General features: G+C 44.3%; 1 protein-coding gene across 1 annotated transcript in view; it reads right to left on the bottom strand.

Moving 5' to 3' along the window:
• Positions 1–1,216: 1,216 nt before the first annotated feature.
• The window catches only part of gps2 (G protein pathway suppressor 2), a 38,432-nt gene continuing 14,201 nt past the window's right edge, over positions 1,217–25,447 (bottom strand). Inside the window, exons 5-11 of the mRNA XM_060854634.1 lie at positions 18,035–18,114; positions 15,842–15,915; positions 8,294–8,462; positions 7,662–7,748; positions 6,936–7,015; positions 2,953–3,036; positions 1,217–1,512 (exon numbers count right to left, since the gene is read on the bottom strand). Of these exons, the coding sequence (XP_060710617.1) occupies positions 1,429–1,512; positions 2,953–3,036; positions 6,936–7,015; positions 7,662–7,748; positions 8,294–8,462; positions 15,842–15,915; positions 18,035–18,114 (658 nt within the window). The 3' untranslated portion in view covers positions 1,217–1,428. The remainder of the gene's footprint in view (positions 1,513–2,952; positions 3,037–6,935; positions 7,016–7,661; positions 7,749–8,293; positions 8,463–15,841; positions 15,916–18,034; positions 18,115–25,447) is intronic.

Raw genomic sequence — 25,447 nt, forward strand, 5'->3', positions numbered from 1 at the left:
TGATTCGTGACTACTGGTAATGTTATTCTTGTTCTAAATCTGGTACAATTAGATAGTTAAAGGTACAGTCTTGTAATTAAGACAACTAAAATCACTGATTGAGGGAGAGATGCTTCGAGGCGAGCAGAATCCTGCAGTGTTAAAGTTTCCTGCACACATTTCTCCAACTTGCTTAAAATCATCCATTTCCTCCATGTGTCGTCGGGACCGAGAGGGAAACACCCATGAGCGCAAGAGTCGACAGATGGGAGAGTGTGCTTCACGGTCAGAGATATTGTATTTCTATTGAAAATCTGGACTAAGATATGTCCCTCTCACCCATCTACCATCTCAGTTTGATGAAAAAGCTTAGGACTGAATGAAGAGTAGGAACAGATTCCTTGCTGATGTCCTGATCAATATTTACTCCTCTACTGATGTTTAGTAAGCCATGCCATTACCCAGTCACTTGTCTTCTGGTGGGATTTTGCTGTCCAACTTGACTGCACTCTAGAACTCACTCCACTGGTTATGCAGCCCCTCACACAACACTAAGCTGACACAAGACCGATCTGATATCACAGTCTGTCAGTCAGCTGGGGACAGGGTTACCAGTAAGGTGGGGGGGGGGTGCGAGGCTGATGAAAACCCAGCAATCTCCCGAGAGCACTAGTAAAGACCAGATCAGATGCACTAATCCTGCTGACAGGTCCCTTTCACCTCAAAACAGAGAAAGACAAAAGCAGAAAGAGAAATTTAAAATAATGAGCCGCAGGGAGTTGCAGATTAAAGGGATGCAGCACGGGAGGAGCAGAGGGTTTATGACTATCCTTTAGGGAAGGGAATCTGCTGACCTTACCCAGTCTGGCCTTGATGCAACTCCAGAGCCACAGTGATGTACTTGAATCTTAACAGCCCTTTGAAATGGCTCAGCAAACCCTTCAGTCCAAGGGTAATAAGGGATGGACAATAAACACCCACATCCTCAGGGAGAAGAGGAGTGCAGAGGATTCCAACAGGGAGGCAAAGAAAGAACCCAAATTATCAGTTACTTGCAGCTTCGACCTGGTACATCAAGACAACCACTCCAGCAACATTGGCACAGGTTTTACGGTGGAAAGGGCATCAGCATTTAACCAGACAAGGCGACACAGACAGCCCACGGCCTTGATCGGCTAGGGCTTCATTGATCACTACAAGCTAAAATCTACCCCCCCCCCCCCCCCCCCCCCCCCCACTTTGTCTTTGTTTAAACACAGGATCTAAATTGAGATAATTTACTTCGACACAAATCTGTCACCATTTGACCCCAGAAGCAATGGCAAATGTTTCACTGTTCACAGCGGCATCTGTCCTGAACGTGGTCCTCTTTCACACAAGCTGAGAAACGTTTGTGGGTAAGCCATGTGAGGGGTGGGGTCGGACTAAGTGAACCTTCTCAAGCCGATCTTACTGGTGGTAATAACGCTGTCCCTGACTGTGCTGAAGGTAGGCGTGTCGGGGAGCAGGCTGACCTGTTGTTTGGAATCCAGCCTGGCAAAGACACAAGACAACAGCTCAGTCAGTCAGAGACGGTTGCGTAAGATCACAAGAAAACACAACAACAGATTGAGACCCACCAATCCCCGCCAGTGCCAATCTAATGCAACTCTGCTAATCTGCAAATTAACTCCTCTCTCATGAAATGTATACAGTAAAGCTTTCTCTACTTTTTAAAACTGAAATTAAACTGGGAAAAAAGCTCCCTGGACACTGTCCATCAAAACCTCCAAGGCACAGATAACACTGGGTTAGGTGTAGAGTAAAGGTGAGGTGATGCATTTTGCAAGGTCATGTACAGGTGGAAATTATACAGTGAATGGTAGAAACCTTATGAGTATTGATACGCGGATGGACCTGGTACACAGGTAGTTAAAAAAAAAGCTTATGGCACGCTTGCTTCGATCAGAAGGGGCACTGAGTGTAAGGATAGACAAGTTATGCTTCAGGGGAAAGTGAGGACTGCAGATGCTGGAGATCAGAGTTGCATGTGTTGCTGGAAAAACACAGCAGGTCAGGCAGCATCCGAGGAGCAGGGGAATTGACATTTTGGGCAAGAGCCCTTAATCATGAATAGGCTTGTGCTCCAGCTTTATAAACCTTCAGTTAGGTCACACTTGGAATATTGCGTACAGTTCTGGTCACCACACTACCAGAAGGATGGCGATGCTTTGGAGAGGGTACAGAAAAGGTTTACCAGGATGTTGCCTGGCTTGGAGGATTTTAGCGATAAAGGAAGGTTGGATAAACTGGGTTTGTCTTCACTGGAATGCAGGAGATTGAGGGGCGACCTGATAGAAGTTCATAAGATTATGAATGGTATGGATAGAGTGGAAAGTATGAGTCAAATACAAGGGGACACAGGTTCAAGGTGCAAGTGGTGGCAGTTTGGGGGGAATGGGGTGAGGAGGATAAGTTTCAAAGATATGTACAAGGTAAGATTTTTCATACAAAGAGTAGAGTGTGCCTGTAACGATCTGCCAACGGTGGTGCTGGAAACAGACACATGAACAGTATTCAAGAAGCACCTGGACATATACATGAATAGGAAGGAAATAGTGAGTTACAGATCCTCTAAGTAAAGACACTTTATGTATGGAAAGGCAAAATGTGTCAACACAGGCTTGGAGGGACAAAGGGTCTGTCCCTGTGCTGTAATGTTCTTTGTTGTTAAAGCCTCCTCTCGCCTTTTAAACAGAAAGTAACTGTCAGTGTCTCAATTCAACACTCCCAGGACAGGACAGCACGGGTTAAATAAAGTTGTGCTTCCTCGTCACCTAGCCTCAGCTGAGCTCAGGACTCATTGCACCAGTTCCCTGTTCATGCAACTGTTGAATGCAACCCGTCCAACAAACGAGAGAGAAGTGGCCAAGAACCACAGCTTCTGTTTTAAGAAAAACACAGAAATTCACTCACCGATGGTCAGATACTCACCGGCAGGGTCTGCTGAGGTGGGGTCCCATGTGGGAAGGCCCCAGGTGATGCTGGTCTCTGTGGATGGACATAGGTTAGCCCAGCCTGAGGGACAGGAGAAAACAGCCGCATTAAAATGGCAGCACTGAACCCTCATTCACGCTGTCATTACCTACTACCGCTTTGCAGGAAGCTGTTAGTATTAATAGAGGATGGTTCACAGTGGGTCAAGGGAGAAGTAAGAGTTCTGACACTATCCCCATCTCTCGGAAGCTTAGAGGTATGGCCCAGCTTCAGCATTAATCGCGCAATCTTCTTGTTCACATTGAACGCACTGCGCTGCTGCTCAAAGTGGGTATGGTATTGCTTTCCCACCTTCCCAGTGTCAGATTAGCCAGAAAACTTCAGCCTTATCCCCAGAAGTGGCTTTGAATCTGAGCTGAGGAACGGAAAGGAGATGGCCTAATGATGACTGAGGGTGGGTGTAACAGTTACAAAAGAACTCGGATGTTATCTCTGCTTCCTGGTCCACTCCTCCCTCCAGCTAAATGCACTCACCAGAGAGGTCAAACTTTCCTCGTCCTGTTGCGGGGCTGGCCGGAGCGCTCCAGGACAGAGAAAGGATGCAATCAAGAGAATGGTCCCTCGATGGCCACAGACTTCACCTGCCCTCCATTCCTCCCTCCTTGGCCAAGCCAGGAATTGGGAGAGGAAAGCAGCGAATTTTGGAAAGAAAAGGTGGAGGTTAAAAAGAGAAGACCCAAGGCGTGACCTGATCAAGGTCTTTAAAATGAAGAAGATAGTTAAGTAAGGTAGACGCAGAAAACTTGTTTACACGTATACGGAAGACTAGGACTTGCTGTCCCTGAAGGTGCTCAACCTCAGTCAGACCATAATAATCTGAACAGGAATTCAAGAGAAAGATCTTCACCCAGATAGTGGGGAAATGTGGAGCTTGCTTCCACAGACAACAGTATTGTCATGCTGAGGGGGGCAAACATGAGGGAGAAGGAAGATAGGCTGAAAAGGGGGAGTTGAAGAGGGGTTTAGGAAGTTCATGGAGAGAAGAAACGCCTGAGCAGAAGGGCCAAAAGGCCTGTCTCTGTACTATTAGTGTCATAGGCTTTAAAAAAAACACTGGGTTTCAATGCTTTGGCCATTGTACCTCAACTACGAATTTCAACAGGAGACCAATCTCTTTCTCAGATGGTCTGTGATCTGTTTTAAAACATTCCAGAACCCTTGGCCAGCCTTGGTAAAGGTTGCTCTTTATGAGTGCCCTTGAGATTTGGAGGAGAGGGGCAGGTGGGGTGAGCTACAAGGTATCTTTCTTTGTCTTGCTGGCTCTGGGAAAGGGTCAGCTGGCTTAGGAGATGTTGGGACAGAGGACCTGCAAACACATAGGGTACAGACTTAACAAGAAAAGTCAAAACGTTCGCCTTTGATACAAAAAAGGCCATTCAAACCTTTCTGACTCTCAACATGCAGAAGCTTAATGCCTCAAATCTCTCAGGGCATCATCCCTCTCCTGCAGACACATGAGCATCCGCTCCTCTGAAATTTAGCCTTGTTTTATCCTCTTGCCATCAGATGAGGTTTGCACTTTGAGTAAGAATGAACCCCATAGCAATCACCAGAAATATCAGCATTCCATGCCTGGGCTGAGCTGGACACTCACTCCACACATACACGTACAGCACAGGAACAGACCCTTTGGCCTACAACCTTGTGCCAAATTAAACTAAATCGCTTCTGCCTGCCCTTGGTCCATAGAGTAATAGAGATGTACAGCACGGAAACAGACCCTTCGGTCTAACCCGTCCACGCCGATCAGATAGCCCAACCCAATCTAGTCCCACCTGCCAGCACCCAGCCCTCCAAACCCTTCCTATGCATATACGTATGCCTTTTAAATGTTGCAATTATCTTGCATATTCTTTTAAGACTTGTATCTGCCTCCACCACCACCCATGCCAGACACCTAATACTCTGTAAAAAACAAACTTGCCCCTCACATCTCCTTTGAACTTTCCCCTTCTCACCTTAAAGATGCATTCTGCCCAGTATCAGACATTTCAAAACTGAAAGAACTGCGGACTCCGTAAAGCAGAAACAAAAACAGCAATTTCTGGAAAAGCTCAGCAAGTCTAGCAGCATCTGTGAAGAGAAACCAGAGTTAACCTTTGAGGTCTGAGGAAGGGTCGTCGGACCCTCAGCATGAACTCCAATTTCTCTCCACAGATGCTGCTAGACCTGCTGAGCTTTTCTAGAAATTGCTGTTTTTGTTACTAACCAAACCTCCTATATTCACTTTATTTTACATAAATGGCAAAAAACCACGTTCCTAGCACCAATCCTTGTGCCACACCACCGGTCACAGGCCACCACTCTGAAAAGCAACACTCCACTACCACATGTGGTCTCCTACCTTCAAGTCAATGTTATTCAAATGGCCAGTTCTCCCTGTATTCATTGTGATCTAACCTTGCTAACCAGTCTACTGGATGGAATCTTGTCAAATGTCTTACTGAAGTCCATACAGATAACATATACCACTCTGCCCTCATCAATCCTCTTAGTCACTTCCTCAAAAACTCAAATTAGTGAGGCACAATCTCTCACATGCAAAGTCATGTTGACTACCCCCACTCAGTCCCTGCCTTTCCAAATACATGTCAATCCCATCCCTCAGAATCTCCTCCAACAACTTGCCCATCACTGATGTCACACTCACTAGTCCATAGTTCTCTGGCTTTCCCTTACCACCTTACTTAAATAATGGCACCAGTCTTCTGGCACCTTACCCGCGGCTATCAATCATACAAGTCAGTCAGCAAGGGGCCCAGCAATCACTTCCCTAGTTTCCAACAAAATTCTCAGGTACACCTGATTTGGTCCCAGGAATTTATCCACCTTTCATTAGAGAGAAGAAGGTTGAGAGGTGGCTTAATTGAGACATATAAGATAATCAGAGGGTTAGACAGGGTGGACAGTGAGAGTCTTTTTCCTCAGACAGTGATGGCTAGCACAAGTAGGCATAGCTTTAAATTGAGGGGTGATAAATATTGGACAAATTCCAGAGGTAGTTTCTTTACTCAGAGTAGTAGGGGTGTGAAATGGTCTGCCTGCAAACGCACCAACTTTAAGGGCATTTCAATAATCATTGGATAGACATACGGATGAGAATAGAATAGTGTAGGATAGATGGGCTTCAGGTTGGTTCCACAGGTCAATGCAACATCGAGGGCCAAAGGGCCTGTACTGTGCTGGAATGTTCTATGTTCTAAACCATTTTAAGACGTCGAGCACTTCCTCTGCAAAATGGATACTTTTCAAGATATGGCTATTTATTTTCCCACGCTATCTAGCTTCCACATCATTTAATTATTGATGCAAAATACTAATTTAGTATCTCATTCATCTCTTATCCTTATTCAAGTTGGCTTACCTACCAGAAGTGTAAATCATTCTCCTGATCCTGGGTTACTGTCACAGCCTTGCCCAAAACTACCTCAGCACTGGGAGCAACTAAGATCCCATCAAAGCCTGTGAAATTATCTGCTCAGAACACCTCTCCCGCACCCGGGCAATAGCTGCTGTCTTTCCACAAAGAACAATGGAGGCAAGACCAGACAATGACTGCAAATGGTCAGTCAATATAACAGCAAGGATGAAAGTTAAAAACGTAGAGCTGGGACTAAAGCAGTCATGAATTCCTATCATATGGGGTGACAGACATAGGATGCTTGACTCCATTCGGATTGGGTACAGCAGACTGAATGGAAGGAGTTTTGGTCCGTTGGGATGGCCCACAATGTGGGAGCAACCAGGAAGGGGTTTGATATGTTGGGACTGTGTACAATGGGAGTAAACGGGAAGAGGTTTGGTCCTCTGGGATTCGGATGGACAGGTAGTTTTTCCCAAAGAACTCAAGTTGAATTGCTTGTTTGAACCCAACTGGTTGAGAACAGTGGAGTGAGAATGCAGCCAACAGGACTACGTACTGAATCAGTGAATCCAGACTGTTGGTTTGCATGTTCCAGCTGTTTCTGCAATGGAATCGCTGTACTTGGGGGAATGAAGCCTGTAATGAAAACAAAGGGAGATATAGATGAGAACCTGGAAAAACGATCAACAAGTGGAAAGGTCATCACTCCCTTAACTGCGCTTAAAGATCAGCAAGGGTCAAACCAACCAGATAAACAGTGCCCTCAGTTCTTTTATCTGAGCAAGGGGCTCAATTAATCACCCTAATTTTCTTGGTATGTTCATACATGTGCACACACATTTAAAATGTGTCACTGATGCAGTGCCAGAAATGCAGCAGCCAACTTATGCACAGCACGACGCTACAAACACCAACATGACAAATAGCCAAAGAATCGATAGTGATGTTAATTGCTAAGATAGATATCACCCAGGATGTCTGAGAAAGCTGTCTCAGCTGCTTTTCTTTGCTCACAAAAGAGAGCAAATGTGGAGTTTCAAATGAAAGCATGTGCTGCACTCTCTCACAATCTGGACTTGGTGGATTATGTGTGCAAGTCTCTGCAATAGATTCTGAACAGCGTCCCTATGTTCTATAGTTACCAGGCTGAATTTTGATTCCTCCACTTGGTCAAATATCTAGCAATCAAGAGCTGCTACTGCCATCACCTCGTGCCAATAGGGAAGGCACCAGAAATACTCAAAAGGTGAACATAAGCCCTCTCCCAATCAGCTATCCTTACCTTGCTGAGGTGTAAAATGCCCGTGGACAGCGTAGGCTGTTTGCTGATGTGGGAGGTATGCAGACATTGCCTGGAAAGCAGATGGACCTGGTAAAAGAACACAAGAGAATCATTAATCACAACTTGCATTCAGAGCACGTTTAACACAGATACACACCCCAGAGGATTATTTAGCAACTAAAATCCAATGCTTACTCACAAAGAGACATTAGAACATAAACTTCGGGAAAGATGCATTATCAAGGAAGAGTAGTCGAGGGAGAAAATTCCAAAGCTGAGTGTTTTATTCCATAAAAGCCAGGAGGTAAGGAGTAAAACTGGAGTCAATGTTCCAACAATTTTAATTTATTTACAGGTTTATAAATTTCAAGCATACATCTTCAAAAGCAGCAACCAAAATTTAGTCTCTATTTCTCACAGAATTGAAGTGCTGCCCAATTCATGTCTGTAATAAATACATAATGAAAATTTCTGGCTCAGGTAACTGAAGATCTCCCGGTTAAAACCCAGTTAGACATTTTCTTAATCTACCCAATGACCATGATAGTCTTCCATCAGTCTACAGACCAAGTTCACTCTGGGTTCTGGTGTCTGAGCTGATGGGGACACTCCTAGATTCAGCCTGGACTCACCTCGAAGCTGCTGGCTGCTGGCATAGGTAACAGCCTGGCCTGGACCATAAGGTGCTCCATGTTGGGGCTGGCTCACTGGGTAACTGCTATGTCCTGGCTGACCAGACTGGTACTGAGCATGGTCTGGCTGAGCAGCTGTGAATCCAGCCTGTGCAGTGAATGCACGACTCTGTGAACAAAATGGAAGAGACATTGAGAGGTGGCTCCCGGGCAGATGGAGAGAGAAATCTGGGTGGAGATCTAGAATAATCTGGTATGGGGTATGGAATAGGAAATAGGAGAGAGATAACCAAGGAAGGGCACAAATGAGACAGAGGACATGCACCTGGGATGTCAACGGGAAGAGTGTGGCCCAGGCCCGAGAAAGCAAACGAGAGTGACTAAGGGTGAAAGGTACTGCGCAAGGTAAGGAAGCAGAATGGGCATACGCTACTAGATACACGGTGGGACAGTAATACACCAACATAGGAAGCGACATAGAGAAGGACAGAGACCATGGGACAAAAGAGAGGAAATGAGGGTTATGGTTGGGTTCGGGTTCCTTTTCCAATTCAGTTCTTATTATATCAAGGTGCTGATTGGTACCTGACTTGATGAAGAACAGCCTGTTTCCCACACAAGTTCAACACATGAAAGCTTACTGAGTAGGACAGAGAGCACGTTGCAGAGGCCAAATTAGAACATTGGGCTAATGTTCTGTGAATCTCCCTATGGTAGATGGTGAAATGTGACTTCAAAAAATATCTAGGGTAAAAAGCTATCCTCGGTCGTTGTCGATTGCAATAAAAAAAATTTGGTTCTCTAATCCACTTCAGTGAAGGAAATCTGCCTTGTACATGGTCCGACTCCAGTCGCACAGCAATGTAACTGACTGTTAACTGTCATCTGTACAATTAGAGATAAGCAAGAAATGTTACACCCATATTCCATTAACAATAACAAAAAAGTGGCCTGATGAGAAAAGGCTATTGGATAAAGAAGGGGAGTAACAGAAGCCTGGATGGAATCATTTACAGTTACAGAATACTTTTTGCTTCCTCAAAAAACCCCAAACTCTTCAGATCCAATAAACTGCCATTGAGATGGAACAAAGAACAGACAGAACAGGACCACCAGCCCTGTACTGATCATTGTGCCCGAACCAAACTAAAAAACAAACCTTTTGCCCTTATTCGCTCCATATCCCTAATTCCCAGCCTATTCATGTAACCATCCAGATGCTTCTTCAATGTCACCAATGTGGAAAAAGTGAGGACTGTAGATGCTGGGCATCGGAGCTTAAAAATGTGTTGCTGGAAAAGCGCAGCAGGTCAGGCAGCATCAAAGGAGAAGGAGAATCAACGTTTCGGGCATAAGCCCTTCTGATGCTGCCTGACCTGCCGTGTTTTTCCAGCAACACATTTTTAAGCTAATGTCACCAATGTGCCTGCTTCCACCACTTCTTCTGGCCGTGTGCTCTAGGCTCCTCCCACTTAACGTCCCTCACACAGCTCCCTTCAACTCTGCTCCTCTTACCTAGAACCCGTGCCCCCTTCTAACTGAAACTTCAATCGTGAGAAAAAAAGCCTTCAACTACTCATCCTATCGATGCCTCTCATACTCCTGTAGAGCTCGATCTGGTCTCCTGTCAACCGCCGTTTTTCTAATGAAAACAGTCCTAGTCTTTTTAACCTTTCCTCATAGCCAATGCCCTCAAGCCCACACAACATCCTGGTGAACCATCACATCCTTCTGGTAGTATCATAGAGTCATAGAAATGTACAGCACAGAAACAGACCCTTTGGTCCAACCCGTCCATGCTGACCAGATATCTCGACCCAATCTAGCCCACCTATCAGCACCCGGCCAATATCCCTCCAAACCCTTCCCATTCATATACCCATCCAGATGCCTTTTAAATGCTGTAATTGTACCAGCCTCCACCACTTCCTCTGGCAGCTCATTCCATACACATACCACCCTGTGTGTGAAAAAATTGGCCCCCTGGGTCTCGTTTATATCTTTCCCCCACCACCCTAAACCTATGTCTTCTAGTTCTGTACACCTCCACTCTAGGCAAAAGACATCGTCTAGTTACCCTATCCATGCCCTTCATGATTTTATAAACCTCAATAAGATCACCCCCTCAGCCTCCAACCCTCCAGGGCAAACAGCCCCAGCCTGTTCAGCCTCTCCCTATAGCTCAAACCCTCCAACCTTGGCAGCATCCTTGTAAATCTTTTCTGAACCCTTTCAAGTTTCACAACATCTTTCTGATTCCAGAATTGCACACAATATTCTAAAAGTGGCCTAACCAATATCCTGTACAGTTGCAACATGACCTCCCAATTCCTGTAGTCAGTACTCTGACCAATAAAGGAACACATTCCAAATGCCTTCTTCACTATCCTATCTACCTGCGACTCCACTTTCAAGGAGCTATGAACCTGCACTCCAAGGTCTCTTTGTTCAGCAACACTCCCCAGGACCTTACCATTAAGTGTATAAGTCCTGCTCTGATTTGATTTTCCAAAATGCAGCACCTCGCATTTATCTAAATTAAACTCCATCTGCCACTTCTCAGCCCATTGGCCCATCTGGTGCAGATCCTGTTGTAATTTGAGGTAACCCTCTTCGCTGTCCACTACACCTTCAATTTTGGTGTCATCTGCAAGCTTACTAACTATATTCCCTTTGTTCACATTCAAATCTTTTATATAAATAATGAAAAGCAGTGGATCCAGCACCAATCCTTGTGGCACATCACTAGTCACAGGCCTCCAGACTGAAAATAACCTCCACCACCACCCTCTATCTTCTACTTTTGAGCCAGTTTTGCAGCCAAATGACTAGTTCTCCCTGTATTCCATTTAACCAGTAACCATGAGGGACCTTGCCATACGCCTTACTGAAGTCCATATAGATCACGTCTACCACTCTGCCCTCATCAATCCTCTGTTACTTCTTCAAAAAACTCAATCAAGTTTGTGAGACATGATTACCTACACACAAAGCCATGCTGACTATCCCTAATCGGTCCCCACTTTCCGAATACATGCACATCCTGTCCCTCAGCATTCCCTTCATATACTTGCCCGCTACTAATGTCAGGCTCACTGGTCTATATTTTCCAGGGTTTTCCATACCACCTTTCTTAAATAGCGGCACCTCACCTGTGACTATCGATGATACAAATACTTCAGAAAGGGGCCAGCAATCACTTCTCTAGCTTCCCACAGAGGTCTAAGGTACATCTGATCAGGTCTTGGGGATTTATCCACCTTCATGCGTTTCAAGGCATCCAGCACTTCCTCCTCTGTAATATGGAGATTTTTCAAGCTGTCCCCATCAATTTCCCTACATCTATTTCCATATCTTCTATGTCTTTTTCCACAGTAAATACTGATGCAAAATACTCATATGGTATCTCTACCATCTCCTGTAGTTCTACACATAAAGATCAGCAAGGCAGCCTAAGGGACCCTATTGTCTCCCTAGTTACCCTTTTGTTCTTAGTGTATTTATAAAAACTCTTTGGATTCTCCTTAACCCTATTTGCCACAGCTATCTCATGTCGCCCTTTTGCCCTCCTGATTTCCCTCTTAAGTATACTCCGACTACCTTTACACTCTAAGGATTTACTCAATCTCTCCTGTCTATACCTGACACACGTTTCCTTCTTTTTCTTAACCACAACCTCAATTTCTCTCGTCATCCAGCTTTCCCTACACCTCCCAGCCTTTCCTTTCACTCTAACAGGAATATATTTTCTCTGGATTCTCATTATCTCATTTCTGAAGGCTTCCCATTTTCTAGCCATCCCTTTGCCTGTGAACATCTACCCCCTCCAATCAGCTTTTGAAAATTCTTGCCTAACACCGTCAAAATTGGGCTACCTCCAATTTAGAACTTTAACTTTTCAATCTGGTCTATCCTTTTCCATCACTATTTTAAAACCAATACAATTGTGGTCGCTGGCCCCAAAGTGCTCCCCTACTGACACCTCAGTCACCTGCCCTGCCCTTATTTCCCAACAGTAGATCAAGTTTTGCACCTTCTCTAGTAGGTACATCCACACACTGAATCAGAACATTTTCTTGTGCACACTTAACAAGTTCATCTCCAGCCAAACCCTTAAACACTATGGCAGTTTCAGTCTATGTTTCGAAAGTTAAAATCCCCTACCATAATTACCCTATTATTCTGATAACTGAAATCTTACAAATTTGTTTCTCAATTTCCTGCTGACTATTAAGGGGTCTATAACACAATCCCAATAAGGTGATCGTCTCTTTCTTATTTCTCAGTTCCACCCAAGTAACTTCCCTGTGGCAACACAATACTCCACCTTGGCCACCTGTGTTGCCACTTTGAGGGAACTGTGGACCTGCACACCCAGATCCATCTGTATGTTCATGTTTCTAAGGGTTCTGCCAGTTACAGTATAACTCACACTTAAATTTGATCCTCCAAAATGTATCACCTGGCAGGGATTATTACAGGAAGTCTTAAAGCCACACAAGCAGCCCCGTCAAACGGTTAACAGGATGAGTGACAAGTTAGCCCAGTTCAGCAGACGATTGGACCAGGGTAGAATTTGGTCTGAAGCATCCAGAAATCTCCAATCTTCTTCCCGTGATGCCAAGCAGATATGAGGACATTCCAATACATTTTTTTTCACAAAATAGGTGATAACTGGATGCTCTGTTTTAAAAAAGGACACTATTGATTTATAAGCCGGCTGCCACATGTCACCTGAGTCCTGGAACTCAGTTTGAGTAAGTTTCTAATAATAGATTACAGTGCTGTTGCTGGACAAAACTCCTGTGGACCTGTCATTGTGAGGACTTGCCCAAAGACAACAAGGGCATCAACATTCAACTTGACTTCAATATGTACCAGATGACAACAGCTAATGAAACCAATTAGTACAAGGAAGTGCGAAAGAGCTCCATCTGCCTTCACTCTAAACCAATGGAATCTGATGGGACTATGAATTGCTTTCCCATGTGTATCCATGTCCAATCATCAAATAACCATATCACTTCGATTTCTGGTTTGGAGATGCCGGTGTTGGACTGGGGTGTACAAAGTTAAAAATCCCACAACACCAGGTTATAGTCCAACAGGTTTAATTGGAAGCACTAGCTTTCATAGCGCTGCTCCTTCATCAGGTGGTTGTGGAGGACACAATTGTAAGAGACAGAATTTATAGCAAAAGTTTACAATGTGATGTAACTGAAATTATACATTGAAAAATACCTTGATTGTTTGTTGAGTCTTTCATCTGTTAGAATGACCATGATAGTTTCACTTCTTTCATATGTAAATCACAAAACTTTTTTTGAAGAAAAGTTAAATTCTCAGGTTAACTGTAACAACTGGTGTTAGCCAGATAGTATGTTGAAGGTGTTAGCTCCCTGTGTTCTCTGTCTGTGCCATAATGTTTAGACTGATTCTAATCTAAAAAGTGAGTTAACAGAGTCTTACATGAATTCATGCAGTTTTTGAGCAAAGTACAATATAACTCTGCAAGTACAAATTCACCCCACAAACATATATATATATGTGAACATGTGGGTTTGTGTGTGTGTGTATATCCGTCGGGGTGGGGGGTTGTGAGTGTGAAAGAGAGTGTATATGTGAGTGTAGAGTGTCTAAGTCTATGGGGGCGGTGCAAGTGAGAGTGTGGGAGCATGTATCTGTAGGAGTGTGTGTGTGTCTGGGGAAGGGGTCTTATGAGTATCTGTGAGAGAGTGTGTATATGTGTGCATGTGAGTATAGAGTAGTCTAAGTCTGTGAGAGGATGCATGTAAAAGCTTGGTTTGGCCTTTGTAGGTCAGCAATCCATACTGCTGAGTTAACAGCAGAAATCAGGCGACAAAGCCACAAGACTCTATGTTCAAATCATTCCCAAAACCGGTTTCCAGAAGGTCACATGTTTGGGAAAACAAATGGGTCCTCAGGATGCAAGAATTTGATAAAGTTGTCCAAATAACAGGGCATCTCTTATTGCCAATAAACTCTCTATTTCATCTGGGCATCAGTTATACATTAATGATCCAAACAAAGAACTGAGGGTATTATTGCTAAGTTTGCATATGACCCAAACTCAGGTGAAAGGACAGGTGATGTTGAGGAAGAACTTGGGACAGTCTAGGAGAGTGGGCAAAGAAGTGGCAAATGGAATACAATATGGGAAAGTGAGGGGTCATGCACTTTGGCAGGAAGACTAGAGACATTGACTATTTTCTAAATGGGGAAAGTCTTCAGAAATCTGAAGCACAAAGGGACTGAGAAGTTCTAGCTCAGAATTCTCTTAAGGCTGACATGCAGATTCAGTTGATAATTAGTTAGTAAGGCAAATGCAAAATGTTAGCATTCATTTCAAGAGGGCTGGAATACAAAAGCAGGGATGTACTAATGAGGCCACGTAAGATTATGATCCAAATGCATTTGGAATATTGAGAGCAGTTTTGGGTCCAGAGGAGCTTCTCAAGAATGATCCTGGGAATGGAGGGTTTGTCATGCGAGGAGCACTTAAGGATTCGAAGTCTGTATTAGATGGAGCTTTAGAAGGATTAGGGAGGGATCTCATTGAAGGTTACAGAATATTGAGAGGCCTGGATAGATTGAACGTGGAGAAGATGTCACCACTAGGAGGAGAGACTAGCACCCAAGGACACAACCTCAGAGTGAAGGAACAACTCTTTCAAACTGAGACAAGGAGGAATTTTGTCAGCTAGAGGGTGGTGGATCTGTGAAAACCCATTACCGTAAAAGACTGTGGAGGCCATGTCGTCGAGTGTCTTTAAAACAATGATAAATAGGTTCTTGATGAGAAAGAGGATCAAAAGTTACACAGAGAAGGCAGGAGAATGGGTTGAGAAGCCATTCAAGCATTGAATGGCAGAGTATTGTCTGACCTAATTGTCTGACCGAATGACCTAATTCTGCTCCTATATCTTATGGTCTTATGTGGGCTGCTCCTGAACATCCAGAGTGAAGAGATCAATCATCCTACCCTCACTGGACTCAACATAAAAAACTAACTAAAGTTTATTCTTAATCCATTTTCTGTTATTATATCTTACCTGTATGTAACACACTGTAGTAATAAACCTTTCCAGAAAAATTGTGCCAATAAATAACGTTCCTGATTTTAAAAACCACACAAGACTATTGCTGATGACTTGGTGTCGGATGATTATATAGGAAAGGGGGCTTTAATTCAGTCGTATCAAGATCGTAAACTGGAAAGAAGAAGAATTTTGTTGTGGTGAGGTTTTGGTCTAACTTGCTCCCTTGTCCAACACATTCATGGTCAATGTTTCTCTTTTGGCCATTTTAAAGCCCTTTTGAGGGGGGCCTTGGTTTTAACTGATCAACTGAAAGGCTGCGCCTCTCAAAGGTGCTCTAAGTGTCAGTCTGGGTGAGGCACTCCAGCCTCTGTGCTGGAATCCATGACTTCCTGACTCAGGGAGCAGAGTGCTGCCTACTGAGTACAGGCGGTGGTCTGTACTCTGAATTCTTAACAACTCAGCCAGCCCGGGGCGGGGAGAGACTTACCTGTGCAATGGCTGATGTGAACATCTGTGATTTTGGCCGATCGCCCAACAGTCCACCTGGTCTCCCATGGCCTTCTGCGGAATGAGAACAAGAGGATAAAGGTGAAAATGCCATCACCCCTTTAGTGCCCGCCACCACGAGGAGTCAGGGATGAGCAGAAACGTCAGCTGATATTCAAACCTTCTCCCAACCACAATTAACACAAGCTAAAAATGATCTGAGGAGACATTTCCACCACGGTTCACAACAGGCACACTCTGAAATGACAGGCAAGTTGTGTTCACATGGTTCCCACTGACTCCATCAGTTTCTAAATTGTTAATGGGATTTCGGTTCACCAATCTCACCATATAGTTCTTGGGACTGTAGTACCTGATGCTAAATATTCAAAATAATTTCCAAGTGCATTCTGATAAATTGCCATTTTATATTGCAGAATCAAAGTTTCTAGAGAATTATAGGATTGACAAGGACTGCTGCTGGAGATTTGGGACTCTTGCCTTAAGGGCAGGTAAAGCTTCTAGGAACACAGAATCACAGGGAATAGGAGTAGGTTATTTGGCCCTTCAATGCTTTCAGCCCGACCGTGGCGGATCATCCAACTCAATATCCTGTTCCGACTTTCACCGGAGGAACAGAGGCAAGCTGCTTCGTTACATTGCAACATGATGCAAGAGGCTTCTGGGATTGTCCATAAAACCTATTTGATGCTCCGGAAACTGTTCTTTATTCATACTGAGCTCAACGTTAATTGCAGTGAGGGCGAGGACAAATGGTGAAGACAGCGATTCAGTAATAGTCAATCAACAAACCATGCTTCTGAACCTGATCCTTTCCCATTGGAAAGTGGGACCAGGCAGAACTGGATTATGATGATATTAAGGTCAGCCAAGTGGATGAAGCGTGGTTAGGTGCAGTGCCTCCTTCAGGGGAAAAAACTGAAAGGGTGACTGGAAATAGACAGTGAAAATCTCAGATGTCTACATGAATGTCAATTGCCTTTCACTGGAAGAGGTGGTCTTTGTGCCCTCAAATCTGTTCTTTCATTCAGTCAGACCTTTCTTAATCTGTCTAAGCTGAACTCTAACTCTGGAACCCTGAATTCCAGTACCCAACTGAAAAAGCACCTTACCTTACTTTTGAAATTTTCAAGATTGATTCCCAACCTCAACAGGGAGCATGGCTTTCCAGATTTCTCCTGTCCTTAGTGTGAGGAAGTGTTTAAGATTAGAATACCTATAATATGGAAGCAGGCCGTTCAGCCCAACAAATCCACACCGACCCTCTGAAGAGAAATCCACCCAGACCCATTTCCTTCTGACTAAAGTTCCTAACATTATGGGCAATTTAGAATGGCCAATTCACCTGACCTGCACATCCCTGGACTTTGGGAGGAAACCGGAGCACCCGGAAGAAACCCACGCAGACACAGGGAGAATGTGCAAACACCACACAGACAGTCATCCAAGGCTGGAATCGAACCTGGGACCCTGGTGCTGTGAGGCAGCAGTGCTAACCACTGAGCCACCGTGCCGTCCCTTAAGGGGGTAAGGACCCCACACCCCCTTCCCACCCCCACCTCTTTCAGAACATGCACTTCATGGAAATAGTTCGTCTCAATCAAATCCTTTAATCATCTTCAATCTCCATTAGACCACCCATTAATCTCCGAGTCCAATACCAACATCTTGATTTTTTTTTCTCAGGGGGATTGCTGATCAGGATTACATGTAGTTGAGGCACTTTTCAATTCAAACTCATGTAATGAATGCAGAGGTACCCAGAAATTCAGACAAAATGACTCCATTTATATTGTGTTGATCAAGGAATGATCTCATTGTGGCATAAGTGACAATAAAACAATTTTGGGGGTGAGGAAGGGTCCAGAATGTACAGGCTGTACAGGGGTGATGTCAGGAAGCAGCCCCCACCCCCTTTAAATGTGTGTGGACATCTAGAATTCTTGCCCTCCACAAACCTATTCAATTCAACATTCCAAAACTGAGACTGGCATCTGTTTGCTGGGGTGAGGGCACTCAGCTTTAATGAACCAAGCTTTTATGGACGCAGATCAGCCTCGATGGAATTGAATGGCAGAACAGGTTAGAGGGGGATGTGTGAATGACTTCCTCTTGTTCCTATCACCCCAAGCAGTTTAAAAGTTCACACCGTGACAGTTGAAGCTGATCTTACCTTGGATGTTGATGAGATGCTGGCTGGAATGGACAGCTAGTGCCTGTGGGTAGGTTGCCTGGGTCAGGGTGCTCATATCACTGGAATAAAAGGTACAAGGCAAAGGAATAATCACACTGTTGATGCAGTTGACGGAACTGTGCATAAGGAGGCTCCAGTTCCTGTGCTGCTCTACCTGATCTATGCTAGATGCATCCTGACAGTCCTAGTCTGCATTGCTATGGCTCATCAGTATTCCCCTGAGATTCCACTGAGTGAACTCTTCTGTATCAAATAACTCAGTAATACCAGCTGAACTCAAGGATAAAGAATGGCCACACCACTGACATACCGGGCGGGTGCCTGAACACCAGGGAGCCAATTCAAATGGAGAATGTGATTAAACGTGATAATGTTCCACTTTTACAGGAACTAAAAAAATCAACATTACTTAAATTGAGAAAGTTTACAGAACAGGGGCATCTGGGAGTTCTGATTTACACAAAAAGTTTTCATTCACGTGATTAAGGCATTGCTGGTTAGGCCAGCATTTATTCCCTATCCCAAGTCACCAACAGTTGAGAGTCAACCACATTTCTGAGTCTACCAACATGTCGGCCAGATCAGATAAGGATGGCAGTTTTCTTCCCTGAAGAAGATTGATGAGCCAGATGGGTTTTTCCAACAATCGAAAAGGAATTCATTGTCATAAGCTGTCATTAGACTCAATTTTGGATTTTTATTCAATTCCAATTCCTCCATCTGTCATGGAGGGATTCGAACCTGGGTCCCAGGATATCACCTTGGTCTCTGGATTAAATGTCTAGTGATAATACCACTAGGCCATTACCTTCCAAAATGCAAGTACGCATTACAGCAAATGATTAGGAAAGCAAATAATGTTATAGAATCCCATAGTATCCCTACAATATGGAAACAGGCCATTTGGCCCAACAAGTCTACACCAACCCTCCAAAGCGTAACCCACCCAGACCCTATTACTTTACATTTCCCCTGACTAATGCACTTAACGTTCCTGAACACTATTTATTTAGCCTGGCCAATTCACCTAATCTGCACATTTTTGGATTGCTGTTAATTACAGGGGAACACAGTATAAAAGTAGGTAAGTTTTGCTTCAGTTCAGACCACACCTGAAGTACGATGTACAGTTTCACACTCATTCTGGAAGGAAGGATACAAAAGAAGCAATTGCAGAAGTCCATTTCATGATTCTTGGGAGAAGGGAGTTACCTTGTGAGGAAAGAGGCATAGAGCTGGACAGCACCCAACTCATCCATGCAAACCCTAAATAAATCTAGTTCCATTTGCCATTATTTGTTTCATGTGTCTCTAAACCCTTCCTATTCATATACACAGCCAGATGCCTTTTAAATGCTGGAATTGTATCAGCCTCCACCACTTCCTCTGGCAGTTCATTCCATACACACACCACCCTTTGCTCGAAAAATTTGGCCTTTACATCCTTTTCAGATATTCCCCCTCTCAACTTAAACCTATGCCCTCTAGTTTTGAACTCCCCAACCCTGAGAAAAAGACTTTGGCTATTCACCCTATCCATTTACCTCATGCTTTTATAAACCTCTGTAAGGTCATCCCCTCAGCCTCCAATGATTAGATTAGATCCCCAACAGTGTGAAAACAGACCCTTTGGCCCAACCAGTCCACACCGACCCTCTGGAGAGTAATCCACTCAGTCTGACTAATGCAGCTAACACTATGGGTAATTTAGCATGGCCAATTCACCTGACCTGCACATCTTTGGACTGTGGGGAGGAAACCGGAGCACCCGGAGAAAACCAACACAGACACGGGAAGAATGTGCTAACTCCACACAGACAGTCACCCGAGGCTGGAATCAAACCTGGGACCCTAGTGCTGTAAGGCAGCAGTGTTAACCACTGAGCCACCGTGTCACCCCAGGGCGCCAATGCTCGTGGGAAAATAGCTCCAGGCTAGTCAGCTTTTCTTTATAGCTCAAACTCTCCAACTCCAGCAAGATCCTTGTGAATCTTTTCTGAACATCTTCCCTTTATCAGGGAGACGAGAATTTAATGCATTATTCCAAATGTGGCCTAACCAATGCCCTGTACAGGCACAACATGACAACATATACTCAATGCACTGACCAATAAAGGAAATGCTTTCTTCACTATCCTGTATACCTGCAGCTCTACTTTCAAGGAACTATGAATTTGCAACCCAAGGTCTCTTTGATCAGCAGCGCTACCGTCGGGTGTTTTAAGTCCTGCCCTGATTTGCCTCACTAAAATGCAAACCTTACATTTATCTAAATTAAACTCCATCTGCCATCTGTGGCCCATACGATCAAGGTCCTGTTATACTCTGAGACAACCTTCACTGTCCACTACATCACCAATTTTGGTGTTATGTGCAAACATAAGAACCAATCCTCCTCATTTACATCCAAATCATTCATATAAATGACAAAAAAAGTGTACCCAGGATGAGAGGATGTTTCCACTTTTGAGCGAATCGAAAACGTGGTTTTGAAATCAGGAGTCACCCAATAAGCGGAGATGAGACACGATTGTTCCTCTCATGAGCAATCTTCCCCCTAACGTTTTCCTCCTCTGCGTGAACCTCCAGAAACAGAAGTAAAAGTTGCAGCTTGTATCTGCAACCAATCACCATGCACAGAACACTGCAGTGGCTGCACTGAGTGTTGCTGGGCAGCTTAGAAGGGACATTGGTTGTGAGTATTTGGAACCTTCTCCCTGAAAAGGTGGTGGAAGCAGAGTCCTTGCATATTTTTAAGGCAGACATAGGTAATTTCCCATCTTACTTACCAAGAATCTGTCTGGGAAGGTGGGAATGTAGAGTAATCAAACCAACTTTTAGAATAGTGAAGAAGACCGATCAAGGCTACTCCTTGACTGTATGTAAGTGGCTTGACTATTCCTTGGCTCGGTTGTTAGTGCTGGGATCTTGCTATGCGTGCTACCTTCCCTCTGTGCCAAAAGCGTCACTTTACCACGTTTTACATGAAGTGCATGGTCCTTTTTCAAGATGCGGCAAAACACTACCTTCCAGAAATACTGGTGTTTTTAACACAGCTTTATGTCCATGTGACACAGCCTTGCCAAATTTAATTCATAACTTCCATTTTGGCTACCTGACATTTTAAAATTTTATTTTTTCTTTTGTTGCCTCAGAGGATGCTGACTCTTGGCAGTGCAGGTTGAGGTACTCAGCTACACTTCAATTTTACAAGTTGTTCTGGTCCTGTTTGTCTCAACCCGAAACTGAACATTTCCAACCTTGGACACTGCTACCCAAGTATGATGACTTAAAAACTACACCAGGCGTTGTAAAGCAAAGGACTGACAATGCGGAATCGGTCAATTTCCCCGAATACCAACCAATCAAATGGTAGCCATCCTAAATGCGATTGCCTCCTTGGGTGAGGGTTTGAGTATGTAACTGCTGGCCAGTGAACGCGTTTTGTCACTGCTTCACAACACAGCCAGACTCATAGCTGGTCTAATTCTTTCGAACAGCCTAATAATACAGCAGAGCCTGCAGTATAATTAGACAGTCAAAGGGCACTGACGATGAGGCAGTAACATTATCTTAGAGTTCAAATGACTTTCACAGGCAGAACTGATACCCTGTTTAGCATTTAGAAACACAATTTATTACCTATCCAGGCTTGCCCTGGAGAAGGTAGTAGTGAGCTGCCTTTTTATCTGCTGTAGTTCATTTGCTTTAGGTACACCCACAGTGCTATCGGGAAGGGAGTTTTAGGGTTTTGAATTGACAACAATTAACTATGGTGGCTCAGTGGTTAGCACTGCTGCCTCACAGCACCAGGGACCCGGGTTTGATTCCAGCCTCAGGTGACTGTCAGTCTGGAGTTTGCACATTCTCCCCACACTCCGGTGCAGGCTAGGTGAATTGACCACGCTAAATTGCCCACGCTAAATTGCCCATAGTGTTCAGGGATGTGTAGATTAGGTGCATTAGTCAGGGGAAATGTAGAGTATAGTGTAGGGGAATGGGTCTGGGTGGGTTTCTCTTTGGAGAGTCAGTGTGGACTTGTTGGGCCAAATGGTCTGTTTCCACACTGTACGGATTCTATGTTCAACTTTTTTGTCCCTGCTTTGTCTTTCCTGCAGGGCCTAACACATCTTTATGCACAAAGTTATTCACAGAGACATCAAGGGACAGAACTCGTGACTGACAGAAAATGCTGAAGTAAAACTTGGTAAGGTTAAGTGACTTTGACCTGATCTTTTCAGAGAATATTGTCAGACAAAACTACTTTTGGCATGTTTAATCTTTGCATGCTGGAACATGGAAGGGTTAATGGTATTAACGTTAAAATTTGGCCTGATTTCTTACATCTGACAGTTTTCTGAAAGCAATCCCTCTTTTCTGTAACTTCATAAAGAAAGTACCCATTTCTCTTCAAAGAGAAGGCATCCCCTGCCAGCATTGGGGCCACTGTGCTTGCAGGTGGTGGTGCTCCGATCCACCTGTCCTGTGGGTGGTAGAGGTCTTGGGTTTGGGAGGTGCTGTTGAAGAAGTCTTGGTGAATTGTTGCCCAACATCTTGAATGTGGTGAATACTCTGCTGTTGTGGGCTGGTACTGGAGGGACTGTATGTCAAATATGGTGGAAAGAGTGCCTATGAAGCAGGCTGCTTTGTCCTGTTGAACTTGAGTCTTGTTGGAGCTGGACCCAAACAGACAGAAGGAGTTTGTCGCCCTCCTAATGTTGGATGGGCTTTGGAGAGTCTGGAGTTCAGAAGGTTCCCTGTTGAGCTTAGAGTCTCTTACTCATGCTGAAGGTCAGGAGCTGAACCCTTTATCATTTCACTGGGTTGAGCTTCTGTTCTGCATTTTTATAAATGACTCCTTTCCAGGAATGCCTGTTCCCCTAGATGATGGCGCTGAGCTTCTTAATGAACTAGGTGAGGGTCTCAGCACAATAACTTGGAACGGTATAAAATCCAACACTGGGGAGACAATTTACTCTTTAAAATGGAGATATTTTAAGCCAGGCTTAGGATTGGGTTCAAGATCTGTGGTGAGTGAGGGAATCTAAACAGGACTTGTTGACTTGCCACTGTGGGAGCATTCAGACACCAGAACAAGTGAATATAACCTTCAAAAATTGAAATCAGATAATGGGAAAGTTGGCCCCTTGGGAATTTCCTGATTTCCCTCACTTGACCCACTGACAACTATACCTTCAGCTGCCTGGCCCTGAGCTCAGGAATTCCCTGCCTAAGCCTCTCTCACTATCACTCTCTCTCCCTCTCCATCCCCTCCCTCTCTCTCTTCTGCCACCTGCTATCTCCTCGTCTCACATACTGTCCCCCACCCCACCCTGGAGAACCACAAAAGAAACACTGAAGGGCAAAGAGAGGTTATTGGCCAAAATATGGACATTATTGTATCTCATGTCCAACACACTTGCATCTTGGAGAGCTAGTACAACTGAGTACAATTCAACTTTCAAAATGCGTAGGTGTTGGCTGTCGGTCAGTGGGTAAGAAGGGTTGTACCATGCACTGGAGACCTGTGCTCAAAGTTTAGGTTAATGCATCTGGACTGAAGAGCTAATACATTTAAACAAAGAACAAACAAGGAACAAAGAAAATTTACAGCCCAGGAACCGGCCCTTCAAGCCTGAGCCAATCCAAATGTACTGTCGTGGGACGTGAGCATGGCTAGCTGTGCCTGCATTCTTCCCTTGCTCCTAGTTACTCTAGAGAGCATAGTGGTGAGCTGCTACCTTGAACTGCTGCAGTCCATGTGCTGTAGGTTGACCCACAATGCTGTTGGGGAAGAAATTCTAGGATTTGACCCAGCGACATTGAAAGAACAGTGACACAGTTCCAAGTCAGGATGATGAATGGCTTGGAGGGGAACTTGTGTGTGGTGGTGCTCCTGTGTATCTGCTGCCCTTGTCCTTCTAGAAGGAAATGGTCTCAGATTTCGAAGTTGCTCTCTCAGGAGCATTTCTTGCTCAGCCCGAATTGCCCTTGAACTTAGTGGTTTGCTTGGTCATTTCAGGATGATTAGAAATCAACCACATTGCCTGGGTTTGGAATCACTGAGGCCAGACCAGGTAACGATGGGCAGATTTCCTATCCTGAAAGATATTTGTGCTCCAAATGGGTTTTTACAATAACCAATTATACGATCATAAGCTGCTGTGGAGGGATTTAATCTCAGGTCCCCACAGAACTAACCTGAGCTTCAGGATTACCAGCTCAGTGACATTGGTACTTTGTGACTATGCCCCCATTTTAGATGAATACTCATCGATGCAAATAGACAGGATAGTGAAGGTGGCATTTGGTATGCTTTCCTTTATTGGTCAGTGCATTGAGTATAGGCGTTGGGATGTTATGTTGTGACCGTACAGGACATTGGTGAGGGCACTTTTGGAATACCGCATTTCATTCTGGTCTTGCTCCTATCGGAAGTATAGTGAAACTTGAAAAGGTTCAGAAAAGATTTATAAGGATATTGCCAGGGTTGGAGGGTTTAAGCTAGAGAGAGAGGTTGAATAGGCTGTGGCTATTTTTGCTGGAGCATTGGAGATTGACTGGGGACCTCATAGAGGTTTATTAAATCCTGAGGGCATTGATAGGTGAATAGTCAAGGTTTTTTTCAGTGTGGAGGAGTCCAAAACCAGAACACACAGGTTTAAGGTGACAGGGGAAAGCTATAAAAGAGGCCGAAGGGACAACATTTTCGTGCAGAGGGTGGTGCATGTATGGAATGAGCTGCCAGAGGAAATGGTGGAAGCTGATACAATTACAGCATTTAAGAGGCACTGGATGGGTTCACAAATAGGCAGCATTTAGATGGTAACAAATGGAACTAGATTTATTTAGGACACCTGGTTGGCATGGACAAGTTGGACCAAAGGGTGGTGTACAGCTCTATGACTTCCTTCCTCACAAGGTAACCCTCTTGTCCAAAGAATCAGTCTAATGAGCTTATGCAATTGCTTCTTCCATATCCTTTCTGAGAGAATGAGTGTGAAACTGTATATAATACTTCAGATGTGGTCTCAGCAATGCCCTGTACAAATGGGACTAGACCAATTTAGCGTATCTGGTCAGCATGGATGAGTAGATGTGCTAAATTGAAGGGTCTGTTTCTGAACTATTAAAGCACTGGATTTTTTTCACAACAATTAACAAGATCCTTTTTTTTCCCTCTACATCTTTAATAGGGAACTGAAATGGGAAGTGTTTTAAAACCAAGGATGGTCGGAAGATTGCTTCATGTTTTGGATGCAAGTAACTAGCCAATCATTGTAAGTACAGTTTACCCAGGTGCTGGTTCCAAAAGTAGTTCAACGTAGTAGCTTGCAGACGAGCTAGAGCCAAGGGCTTTGTCTGAATAGAGACGATTTGGAGGTGCTGGTG

This window comes from Hemiscyllium ocellatum, chromosome 44 (assembly GCF_020745735.1).
Source record: "Hemiscyllium ocellatum isolate sHemOce1 chromosome 44, sHemOce1.pat.X.cur, whole genome shotgun sequence".
In the NCBI taxonomy this organism is placed as follows: domain Eukaryota; kingdom Metazoa; phylum Chordata; class Chondrichthyes; order Orectolobiformes; family Hemiscylliidae; genus Hemiscyllium; species Hemiscyllium ocellatum.